Source organism: Xenopus tropicalis, chromosome 3, assembly GCF_000004195.4.
Source record: "Xenopus tropicalis strain Nigerian chromosome 3, UCB_Xtro_10.0, whole genome shotgun sequence".
Classification (NCBI taxonomy): Eukaryota; Metazoa; Chordata; class Amphibia; order Anura; family Pipidae; genus Xenopus; species Xenopus tropicalis.
This window is the reverse complement of record NC_030679.2, coordinates 119,097,020-119,110,352: the sequence shown is the minus strand read 5'-3', so window position 1 is coordinate 119,110,352 and position 13,333 is coordinate 119,097,020. Positions and strand designations below refer to the sequence as shown.

The 13,333-nt window shown below is 42.2% G+C and overlaps 1 protein-coding gene across 1 annotated transcript in view; it reads left to right on the top strand.

Moving 5' to 3' along the window:
* Positions 1-3,495: 3,495 nt before the first annotated feature.
* Positions 3,496-13,333, top strand: part of adgra2 (adhesion G protein-coupled receptor A2) — a 91,186-nt gene continuing 81,348 nt past the window's right edge. The window contains exon 1 of the mRNA XM_002932954.4: positions 3,496-3,740. Within this exon, the coding sequence (XP_002933000.2) occupies positions 3,496-3,740 (245 nt within the window). The remainder of the gene's footprint in view (positions 3,741-13,333) is intronic.

The following is a 13,333-nucleotide window of genomic DNA, read 5'->3' as shown; positions in this document are numbered from 1 at the left end:
TTTATTTGTTACTCTGTGTCGGATTCATATATTGGGCGCCTCTAGACCCCTGTCTCGCCACATCACCCCGCCCCCCTCCCCTTCTTGTGCTCACATGCACAAATTTCTTTTGATGGGTACAGAGCAATTGGGATTGGTGCGCAGGTCACTTGCACTTCCCCAGTGCTCCGGACCCTATTTACAGACAGCTGGGCGGCATGCCACGTCTGAAGTCCTGCCACCCTAAGCCCGGGCCTTTGTGGCCTTGCCACAAACCCGGGCCTGTAGATACGGCAGATGTGGGGGATTGGTAAGGACAGGTGCAGGAATTCTTTATTCGGAAACCAGAAATCTGCAAATTGTGGTAAGGTCCTTCAGGGGTTATGTAATAAAAGGTACTAAGTTTGCCTAGGAGCAGTAACCCATAGCAACCAATCAGCAGGTAGCATTACTGGTCACCTGTTTAAAAGCAAATGTCTTACTGGTTGCAATGGGTTACTGCTCCTGGGCATATTTAGTGCCTTTAATTACATATAGGGGTAAATACCTGTAATGCTATTTTTTTTTAATAATAAAACAGAACCTTGTACTTAATGGTAACTATGCTGCATGAATCCATATTGGTGGCAAAACCAGTGGCATAACTACCTGAAATGTACATAATTTATATAACGGTTGCTTGCCAAGCTATGTTAGGTCTGGTAACCGAGGGACTTAGGGGTTCATTTACCAATTCTGGACAATTTTTGGCACCACGGCAGTAACCCCTCAGTAAACCAACTAGCTTCCAATAGCCTACTGCAAGTTAGAAAGTGAAAGCAAATGTCTGATTGGTTTCTGTGCATTATTGCAGGTGGGCAAAATCTCCTGCAATAATAAAAAATGAAGTGAACTCATTTCCATCCAGTGAGATGCTTGTGGGGCATCGTGGCAGTTGGCATTATACTACTCCTGTGAAGAACACGCAGTTTATGCTCTTCAAGGGCTCAGTGTTGCTCGTTTCTTTCAGCCGTAGAGCAAATGAAGTACAATATTCTAAACTGAATCTTCTTACATGGTGCTGATACCTTACACTGTACTCTTACCAGTAAGCCCCAGTACAATCTACAGACCACCTTAGTAGTTTATCGTGACCACCTTTGTGACTTATTGTGACTGTGACCTTCCCTTCCAGGCCATACGTGGGAACTGGGGGATAATTATTTCTTTTTGTTATTGGTTTAGGATTACTGATAGGGCTGTTATGCGCAGCTCTTAGCCCAAACATTAATGGCCGAGTGGCTATTAGCATTGCCAGCAATCAACTGTGTCATCTCAGGGACTAAAGCCTGAGTGTGGACAGCTGGTAAGGTTCCCATCTCCATTTATACGGTATGTTAGGCTCACTAAGTCATTTGTTTAAAGCAATATAGTCAATCATGATAATTACCTTCATATTCCCTTTTGTTAATTAGAGGAGCACTCCACTGACCTATTATGGATTCTAATATTCATAAAGGTTCCATAAAGCTTTTTATGCTTAATTATACAAGTTTCTGAGACAGAACTCTAACAAATGCAGTCTAAAGCTGGCTATTTATGTAAAGAGCTACCCGTTTAGTGTGGTCGCCAAATATGGAATCTCTCTACTACTACTTTTCTTCCTATTCAGTCCTTAACGTTTTCATACACAGGCCAAACGTTCAAATTAGCCCAATATAACCCAAATGTTTGCCAACCTTGCCAAAAGAGCGGATGGCACAGTGTTTGGCAACCTTAATACATGCAGCCTAAGGCTAATCACATCACTTCATATGATCCTTAGTAGAAAGGAACAACCTCTGGGGATCCAAGGAGCTTTTATTATGGATTTGCAGAAAGATAAGGCTACAGGGGAGTATAACATAAACTTATATGTCTCAGGCATGGCAGATGACTATTTAAAGGGGCTTCATATTAACTTCATCTTTGCTGATAGCCCCATAAATACCTTTTATTAAGAGAAACATATCCAATGTTGCTGTTACAATCTCCATGGTTTTGGCTCAGATAAGGAGACATAGAACACAAAGGTGATTATATGAATTACAGATTTGGATTGAAGGTGAAGCTGAAACACACTTTTCAGAAGACCTCAGGCTCCACTACACAGAGAAAATCACTCAAGCTTTCACAGCTCCTGAATATTCCTTTTCAACTGATCTTCTTTGTTGGCTTTTCCTTTAACGACAGTCAAAATAGTGTGTAATCTCTCTCTTAGTAAATAGGATGTGCCCAGTGGCACAAGACAGGAGTGGGCACCTGCATGGCACTGGGTGACAAAAAAAGAAGCGGGTGACAAAATAAAATGCTGGTGACAAAAAATTTGAGCAGCAAACGCATTTCGCAGATTTTTCGCCCTTTCGCGAATTTTCCGTTCGGGATAGATTTGCTCATAACTAGTATAAACCTATGTGTGGCACAATATATGCTTTTGCATAGTAAGCTGTGTGCATTATCTCAATAACAGGTAGTGAGTGACTAGACAAGTGTGGCTATAATCAATTGGATTGGAGGGATATCGCTTTGCCACAGGACTGTACCCTTTCTCTATGCCAGGGGTCCCCAACCTTTCTCACTCCTGAGCCACAGTCAAATGTAAAAAGACTTGGGGAGCAACACAAGCACCATAAAAGTTCATGGAGGAGCCAAATAAGGGCTAGGATTGGCTATTAGGCAGCCTCTATGCACACTATCAGCTTACAGGGGGCTTTCTTTGGTAGAAAATCTTGTTTTTATTCAACCAAAACTTGCCCCCAAGTCAGGAATTCAAAAATAACTACCTGGTTTGGGGCACTGAGAGCAACATCCAAGGGGTTGGGGAGCAACATGTTGCCCTGAGCCACTGGTTGGGGATCACTGCCCTATACAATCCCCTAGTCAGTGCAAATGGTTGCGCTTTATCTCAATAACAGGTAGTGAGTAACAAGACAAGTGTGGTTATAATCAGTTGGATTGGAGGGATATCGCTTTGCGACAGGACTGTACCCTTTCTCCGTGCACTCCCCTCGTTAGTGCAAATGGTTGCGATTGGGCGCAGGATGCAGTAAGAGACCTGGCGCTGCGTCAGAGCATCTGTAGCTCACTGGCGTGTAGCTCCTTATTAGCGACCCCCAGTGTGAGGCAGTAGGAGGCTTTAGGACCCGGCGGTGGTGTGTATGGGGTGGGAGGAGGGATGGGGCTCCAGTGAGAGGAGAGAGCGCTGCAGCCCGTACTATTAGGCGCTCGCCTGCGATCCGTTATGTGCCATCCTATGGGCAGCAGCGCTCCGGGGGCAGCCTAGCAATGCGCCTCAGCCCGGACTGCACCCCCGGCGCACTGTGGGAGTAGGGCATAGCCAAGCAACAGGGATACCGGCAGCTGCACAACTTTTAGCAACAGTTTGAGGAGTTGGAGCTCAGGGTGCAAACTGCAAGGGGCAAGAACCCGTGTGAATAAGGGGCACCCATGGCACGTACGGGGCGGCTGGCACTGCCATAATGGGCTGATAGCGACACCATGCCAGTCAGGATGCTTCTTGGCATAGGGGCACCTCGCTGCCTGTCGCTTCTTCTGCTGCTCGTCTGTCTGGTACCATGGACCCTGGGCTGCCCGGTACTTATCCACAGCTGCAAGTGTGTAGGTGAGAGGTCCAAACCCAGCCTGAGTCCTGCCAATGGCCCTAGGAAGAAAGTGGTGTGTACCAATGAGGAGCTGTCAGAAGTGCCCGACCCTGCCCTGCTGCCCAACAAGACTGTGACCCTGTAAGTACCTGGGGGGGGGGGGGGGGGGGGGGCTGCCTGCCATTCCTACAGGTGAATGTATGGGCACAGGGGCATTGTGCCAGCAGGAACAGTAATGCTGCTCAGTGGGCATTCTCATTGTGCCAGTGGTGCTTATTGTGTGTAATAGTATGCTTAATGTAACCAGTGCAACTTTATTCTATGAAGCCACCAGCAGATAGGTGCATGTTGGTACTCACTGGTGCCTATGATCTTACTAAATACATATATATATATATGTATATATATATTTTTTTTTGCTCTCTGGAGCACAGTAATATCTCTCATACAATCATCAGTACAATGACAAGTTTGTGATACAATGACACACCCACAGTTATCCTTCTACACTCTCACTTCTCTATGCTCATTATTATTTTAATGGCAACTTCAGTGTCACCTTGATACATTACCACTGTTGGACATGCACGTGTCCCTTGGTTCATGCTGTATACAGTACGCACACTGCATGAGTCCCTAGCATATGGGCATGAATACACTAACAGGGACACTGTATTTGGATCAGGGTTCTTTTAAGCAAATGGGAAAGTCTTTAACTTAATGTGGTTTATGTATAACTAAGCATGTTCCAATATGGAGTTTTCATATCATAACATAGAAATCAGTCTGCAGATGCAGTTGCTGTGGCATATCCTTATACATAGCAGGGCAGAGTTTATTATATTTACATTGTCCATTGCTGTGTAATAATTTACAGTGTGTACTTATTATTGATTGATAAAGTCAGTAGCAAGTGCTCTCTGTCTCCCCAGGGGAATTTCTATATTAAACCTGTTGATGTATGCATAGTTTATAATTATGAGATGTCAGTCTTAGGATGGACCTTGTGTTTTTAGAAGATACAACTCCCACAATTCCCCCACGCACAGGCTCCGTAAGTTGTGTTTCACAACAGGACTGTGCACTTTTGCTATTCTAATTCATTAGAGGAGCCTTGTTCAAGTGAACGTTAGTGAGCTTGCATCATGCTAAGAAATATGTGCAACACTTTATAAATAAACATTAGACATGTGTCTTGGACAAGAAAAATATACAAACAAAAATTAGTTTAGACCAGCACCATTTGTATTTCTTATTTAAAATGCCTTTATTGCATACATCTTAGGGCGATCCAGCAACGTTTCAGGCCAGGTGTGGCCTTTTATCAAGCATGATTGCTGGATTGCCCTAAGATGTATACAATAAAGGCATTTTAAATAAGAAATACAAATGGTGCTGTTCTAAACTATTTTTTGTCTGGATATGCCGATGGGAAGAACCTGCACTGATCTAAAACAAATCCACCGTATTATGCGGACAACTATCTGCAAAGAAAAATATCCAAGACACATGCATATTGGAGAAGAAGTGTAAGAAATGCTAGTGCAGAAAGCTTAATATGCATGGAAAGTATCTTTCCCAAACTGCTTACCAACTCCAAAGGTGTTGCCATAGTTAGTGCCCAGCCCAGCTCACTGAAACCAGATGGATTAGTGCCCATCCCTTAGGCTTGAAATCCATATTAGATAAAATAATAACTGCCCTTGGAACGATCTTGAAATGTGGGATTCTGTGGGATAAACTGCCAGCAATCCAGCATCAATGTACTTCACCTTGAAGTCTTTGAGATGTTATAAAGGCAGGGAGACCTGATAACAAATGCTATACAGCAGTGATCCCCAACCAGTGGCTCGGGGGCAACATGTTGCTCCCCAACCCCTTGGATGTTGCTCTCAGTGCCCCCAAACCAGGTAGTTATTTTTGAATTCCTGACTTGGGGGCAAGTTTTGGTTGAATAAAAACAAGATTTCCTACCAAATAAAGCCCCCTGTAAGCTGATAGTGTGCATAGAGGCTGCCTAATAGCTTGTGTTGTCATTTTACATTTGACTGTGGCTCACGAGTAAGAAAGGTTGGGGAACCCTGCTATACAGTATCATCAATTTGCCTTTATAGTCTGAGTAACAAGCCTGAAGGACACATGCCTCATTGCATTGTTGGTGCCCAGATTAGGCCAGCAGGTTTGAGATGGAACATGGGTGCCCAGATATTGGATTTGTAGTTCTGGGAACAGATTGGGATATATGTTATTATAATTAAAAGAACTTCTTTGCTTAGACCCGAGGAATAAGGTTTTCTTGAGATGGGGATTTGAATACCACATTCACCTGCCCTACCTATGCCCAAAAGAGCTGGCTTTAAGAATATACAGGTAAATGGCTTTGGTCCTCATATTGACTCTTACCTTCCTTGATTGGGGCAACACTCATTTCCAAATGCATTGGAAGTATCCATTAGACGGTAAATGCGAAGTGGCAGATATAGGTATGTCATGTCTTGGTTATCCACCTGGGCATCTGGCACAAACTATCATGGTCCAGTGGTTGGTCTGGAAAGTCAGTGAGTGTACCACTGGGTGACTTGGGTATTACCATACAGTACAGGCAGAGTCTGGTATGTCTGTATCATTAGCTATGGAAAGATGATGTCTTTGGGTTTGGCCGAAACCCCGAACCCACTCTGAAGGATTTGGCCGAATCCCAAATCGAATCCGAATTCTAATTAACATGTGGTAATTAGGATCGGAAGGGGGTTAAAATCGGCGCACGCTGAAATTTTTTTTTCACCTGACAATTTAACCCTTTACAAATGCTAATTAGCATGTGCTAAAATAAAAGCCTGGATTTGGACGAATCCCGAACCAAATCTGGGATTCGGTGCATCCCTAATTACAATTAGTGTGCCACTTAATATAGCACATGCCTGGTAGAAATGCTGATGTCATACATTGAGGTTTGTGGAGGTCTTGGCCGTAAAAAACTCCTGAAGAAGATCACATCTAAACCAAGCTCTATAAGTATATTTTGCGCCGCGTTGGTCTGGGGTCTTTGGGTCTCATGGGAGGCACTCTAGTTCTGGGAGATGACTAGACACCACAGCTAGTGTCAATGCAAGAATAAAACATAAATGTAGGTATAGGATCTATTATCTATATACCCATTTCTAGTAAACTATGAAGTATTGTCATTTCTGTAGTGTCCTAACAATTCTTTTGCCGCTCTGGATACAAACACACTTATTTGTTCCTGACAAAGGGAGGGTATATCCCCCCCCCCGAAATGTTGATCGAGGTGGTCACAATAAATGGGGTAAGCTCCCTGACTGCATATATTTGTGTGTCCGGCTCCGTTGCAAAAACAGTTATAACCATTCTTTTGCTTGACTCCATTGCACCCCTACCTTTTCCTGTCTCCCCCAAAATCAGAAATCTTCATCAGCATGTGTGCAGAAAGGGCCTTCATCACCAGGAACATTGGTTCTGTGGGATCTTTTAATGCAAAGGGCTGCTGTAAGGATGTAGATAGTAACCCTATCTAGCTATGAGGAGGAGAGGAGGAGACCCCCTGTGTCAGTGCCTAGGTCTGCTTTACAAGCTCCCTAAAACAACACCACTACCCCATTCTTTTATCTGCTTCCTTATTTTGTTCTGTCGTCCCATGATGATACCATATTGTGCTTAGTAAGGAGACTGTGGGGCTAGAACTCAACAGCTGTACATGGGGCTGTATACAACAGCACTACACACTGGTGGAAGCTTATTGGTAAAGATTATTTTGGGCTGTATTACCCTCTAAACGAGCACATGCTAACAATAAGTTAGGACTTTATTTACTCTGTAGGTTGTTTAGTCATGAATACTTCTTCAAAGCCAGGAAAACATTTAAAATAAATGACTCTTTCATGCAGGAACAGCATGTACTTTGCCAGGCTTTAGCATCTCAAATAGGTGCACGCATTGTAATTGTGATCCACAGCAGAATCCAGCCCCCAACCAAAAAAGGTTAGTGAAATTGTAGAAACAGAATCTCTTGGGGTCTGTCCAGTGCTGCTTATATAAATGTTTATATGGCACCATGGATCTGCATGACGTGAAGTGTAATCACTCTAAAGATCAAAATTATACATTCTCAAATACATTGGAACAGCCAAAACAAGCATCCGAGCACAGAATCAGCTACAAACGGCAGAGCTGTTTCCCTCTATCTCTAATCCTTGCATTCCTTATTTATAGTTTTCTGACTCAGATATGAATTTACAAACAATATTTTACTTATAATTACTTTTTTTAATTTTATTTAGTGTATTGTCAGCCCCAGCAAATACACATAGCTCTATGTAAGGTCTAACCCTGCAGTACCACCACTGTGTGGCCCACGTATATAGGTCAGGACATACTACCACTGTTTGGCCCATCTAAAATACTACTTCTTTTTAGCCATTGTATGTTCTACCTCTGCTCCAAAATTTTACTACTCTTTGGTCACTGTATGGTCAACCCTTGCTCTAAAATACAACCACTGTTTCTCACATGTATGGCTTACTCATACCCTAAAAAATATCAGTCTTCGGCCCATATATAAGTCTGCCTTAAAGTAGTTGTTCCACCGTTTGCCCCATGTGTGACCAACCCCTGCAGCAGATATACAAAAAGTATCTGGATATTGGCAACACGCAAGATTGTGTTTTCAGTTACCTGTTGTTGGCAATTCCCAACCAGATCACAGACACCATACTGCCAAAAACACTGTATAACTGCAGAGACATTGTGATTTCAGGCTGCCCTATATTTCCTGCAAGATATACAGTTCCCAGATCTCCTTTTTCATGCAGGGGGTATTCATTGCTATGCCAAGTCTCAGTAAAGATGAAATGTGCAAGGGACTGCATTTTATTAGATGTGTAAATCTGTGTAAGAGGGTTAAAGCTGGGGTGATTTATGGGAAAAATGACTCCAGATGGGGGTTTGTTACATATTGTAACTTGCTGATTGGTCAGAGAGCTCCTCCCATGTAATTGCCAGGAATAATCAAGGAACTTGGAATTACAGAATGATGTTCTGGCAGGAGATTTCCTGGAAATATTGGTGCACCATACAAATAACATTGATACCAGACCGATTTTCCTTTTAAAGCAGCATTTTTACCAGGTACCATACATGCCCATAAAATCCATATGACCACCAGCCCTGTGTATGTCGAAAGAAGATTTCTGGCAGCAGTACTTCACAGTGACTTCTGGGAAATCTCTGAATACCGGTTCAACAAATACGTTCTGATTTTGAGCTCCTGTGGATAAAATATAAAAGGAAGGTCCCACAAAAGAGTAAAAATCATTAGCAGTAGCTCACTAATAGAAAGGTGTGATTGGGTGCCCAGCCAAGAGCCTTATCCTAGGGGAGCAAATTAACGTGTATGTAGAGAAGGGTTTTAATCCAAAAACATGTCCAAAAAGGAAGTCTAATAGGCTCCTATAGGCCTAGAAATAAACTTGCAAGAAGGTCAGAAGGTGACTTCAAGACCTTGTTGGGTGAGATTGAACAAGTCACCTTTTATACATCCATTCTGGTTCGCAGCTAACTCTGACCTAACTGCTGTGATTCTAATTGCCAGCCAATTTCTGAATTTGTGACCTGTGAAACCTAAAGAGGGCTGAAATGTAATTGCACATCTGTGGAGTCTTCATGTTTGCTTACAGTGACAGCAGGGAAGCTTTGCCATCTTTAGATCACCAGCAGCCACCCCAAAGTGTATGTTTGGCCAGGGAACATGCAGTCTCAGTGGCTTCTCTAAATAAAGAAAGGAACGTTAAGAAAACCAGCAATATTCTATGAACCTGTTTATATACGTATATATATATATATATATATATATATATAGAACATATTCTGAAGCATTTAGCAGGGTTGGGTTTTGAGCAGTCTTGCATTCTTTCTTGGCTTTCAACTTCAGAAGCCAAAAAATATCCAGTGTAAGGGACATATCATATTATTACTCTGTAATAATGACTATTATTACTTGGGGGTCTCCATCTGCTGTTGACCTGCAACAGAATACACAGAGAAAACGAAGACTGCTGATGGCTTCTCAGAATTGTAGATCAAAAACAGCCATAGGGCCATAAATTGGACATTCCTAGGGTTTTTTATTTCATTTTGGGGCCTCCAGCCTTTTAACCAGTTCTGAGGCTCCTAGCTCCTACACTGAATTCTAGAATTAGGGCATGTGCTCAGATTTCTGAGTTACCCCACATCTTGCTTTCTCGTTGGGTTTGAAATGCTGCAGTTAGGTGCAGCAAGGTTTGTATGACACATTCAGTCTCACAAGTACTCAAGTGTTTCCAGATGTTGGGAGAGCAGAACAGAGTCTTCCAATGTGCCTTGTGCGAGCGAGTGAAATTCTATACCATGGGGGGAGAGCGGCTCATTAAAGAAGTATAAACTTTGTATCAGCGTTCCTTCATACTTGAAGGCATATACAAAGTCACATTTGTAATGGTGCCGTCAAAACTGGCTCTCCTGCTGTGCTTCAGCACAACCCTGCGCAAAGGGCTGGAGTATGGCCCCTTGTAGGTTAAGCCACGCGTTTAGTTTTGTGCCTGCGTTTCCAAAAATATATATATAAATAATAATCAAAACAACAAATCTGCAGTCTTTGTGCTCTAATTAGTGGTGGCTCTCCATGTTTTCTTCAGATACTCACAGTCACTAGTTGCCACAGGGCCTAACATGTCTCAATAAGTTAATAGGACTTTATAGATTATAAGTTCCATTGGGGCAGAGACTAATGTGACAATGAATGGTCTCTGTAGCGTGCTGCCCAAAGTGTGTTGGCTCTATATAAATAAAGGCCATTAAATAAATAAATAAGTAACTCTAATCATGATTTTGGTAATATGTTTTATTGCCCTTTGCCAGGGATGTGAGAGCTGCGGTTCTTTCACTGTTGTTACAGCTGCCATCAATCTTACGGGAGGATTGTGGGAGTTCACGTTTAACAAAAGCTAGAGCACCACCTGCCTGAAATACATGTGGAACGTTAAATTACTTACAATTATCTTCATTTTAGCCCCCATAGGGTTCTATGGGGGTGCAGTGCTGAGCAACTGAATTAATAGTGGGGGAAATAAATGTAAAAATGTAAAAAAAAGGTAAGAATTTTGTGGTGGTTAACATATTCTACTGCAAAAACATGAATGTTGCTTTCTGCAAATGACAAGGCACCATAAACTATGGCTCTTAAGTTGTTCGTCAACTGCACCTCCTGCCATACCCTCACAGGCTGGGGGTGTCTGGTATTGCTGGGAGTTGCAATTCAGAAGCTACAGTGCCACTATAGGAAATAAACTCTTTGTTTTGCGTTATCTTCAAATGCACCACCAATACAATGCTGTCATGTTTCCATATACATTTATTTTGGGCCACTATGACCAGAAATGTCTGGGCTAAACTGGCCTTTAAATGTGTAGCTTTCAGGATATGGCAGTCAGCAAATGACCAGATCACTAGGAGGCTCAGATAGGAAGGGTGGCCAGTAACTGCATACACCGGCTAATGCAATAAGTCTTTTCAAAATGCAAAGTTTGATCAGTGCGGTTGTTTTGAACCTGTTCTCAGATGGTAGTTTGGTTAACTGGGTAATGTGACCAAACCAGCCAACCATATTTGCCATTGGGTGGCCATGATGAAAGGAAGCTGGAAATAAATACTATGTGATTGTATAGAGGAGTGATCCCCAACCAGTGGCTCTTGAGCAGCATGTTGCTTACCAACCCCTTGTATGTTGCACCCTGTGGCCTTAAAGATAGTGCTTATTTTTAATGTTTCTGGTTTGGAGGCAAGATTAAGTTGCATAAAAACCAGGTGTATGCAAACGGGCTAATTTGGAATCCACAGGAACTTTTTGAATGCTTGTGTTACTCTCCAACATTTACATTAAATGTGGCTCACGGGTCATGAGTTGGGGACCCCTGGTATAGACATAGGTAGAAAGCCAATAAAAAAGAATAATGTTCTGTATGCACGATCAGATGGCGAATGATTTACAGTGTGAAACAAGAAATGCTGAACTTATGTAAAGAAGAGCAATATAATACTGACTTAGGTGACACTTGACTAAAGTGTCAGCTGCTATTTAACTTCTTATTTTTGCTATTTTAGAGGAGGGCTGTAGAATCTGCATTGCATCTTGTGGGGAAAAGTATCTCAAAGCCATTTGGGGTGCGGTGCATATTCTTATTATATCACACAAGGCTAGTATGAATGTGATTGGAGCCTGCCAAACATATGTTATTCGAAATTACCAGTAAAACAAAGATGGGACGGCACATTTTTGGTCTATTCATCTTTTATTGGCCGTTTCTGCAGAACATATTGCATGCTGTTTGTTGTCCTTTCTGGACTGGAATTGTACAAATGAGGTTTGCTCAATGGTTTTGTAGCTTTGCCTTGGGTCTGGGGCTTGGGTTGGTGCACAGGGGGTTGCTCTACAGTTGTCTTCTTCAGGATATTTTTCCTTCTTTCTGTCAAACTGGATTTCATAGCAGCAAGCCCCAGTTAATGAAAGCTTAGCATTGAATTCAATGAAAAGGATCCCTACTATAAAGGTGTGTCTTAAATATATAATGCATTCAAAGGACCTGGGGCATTAATATCATGCTAGGCAATCCTTTCAGATGTACCAACAACTGTATTCTTATCTTGTATCTGCCTTCCATCCTTGGAGTGGGAGGGTAGCACTGCATCTTGCTTGGCTGGATGTATAACTGGTACTCTGACACATTTCCAAGTACATATGCTAGAAGTTTCCCAATAGGTAGAAGAGTTGGATGCTTTGCTCTGCTTTGCAGTTCTGGTTATGGGTTACTAAATGCACAGCCTGTTTATACGTTATTCTGGGCATTCATAGTATATGCTGTAATATAGGTTCAGTATATGTAGAAGAATGGTGCATGGTGCCTTCTTATGAAATAAAATTGTGTAAAGATTGTGTATTGTGAAGCTTTCTGGAAATAACAAAAATCAATAAATCAACCAATTGTCAGCTTACAAAATATATTCCCTGGCCAAGCAAGCAGTCCCTTTTTTGGTTGGGGTCCCAAGGCCCTGAGAATTGGGCTAACCTGAGAGCAGGTTAAAGTTCTTAGTCTCAGGGTCAAACCCTGTGCATTGCTAAACATGTCCATGTGTTGGGCTGGGCCAGGTTAAAAATAATTGAATTTAAAAGAAAACAATGGTTGCACAAACATATCTTGCCTAAAAAGGTGGTTTGAGATGCCAGTATTCATCGGGGAGAGGGGGCAGTGTATCATATTTCCTTTTGAGCAGCCACACCATCATACTCTAGCTAGGGCAGCCAGAGTTGGACTAATTAAGGCTTATGTAGCAACATGGGTTAAGTTTGCCTCAGGCCATTTGTTTGCCTTCATTATTTTAATTACACTAGCCTGGTTAAAGCTAACTGTTGTGAATGGTTACTATTGGTTACTGCACATTACATTGTAGTTTTACTGCCGTCTAAGCCTTTAACCAATTCTTCGCTCATATTCACAGCCCACGTGATGGATATCTAGAAAGGAAAATGGCATAGGGAATAAAATACATTTCATAATCGTATACTGATACTTCAGTCAGTGCTCTATCATTTCTTGGGCTCCCAGCAATTGCAGGACCTACTTCTTCTATAGTTATGCCTATGATGGGTGGTACATCTGTTTCATAATTATGAAGGAAGTTACCCT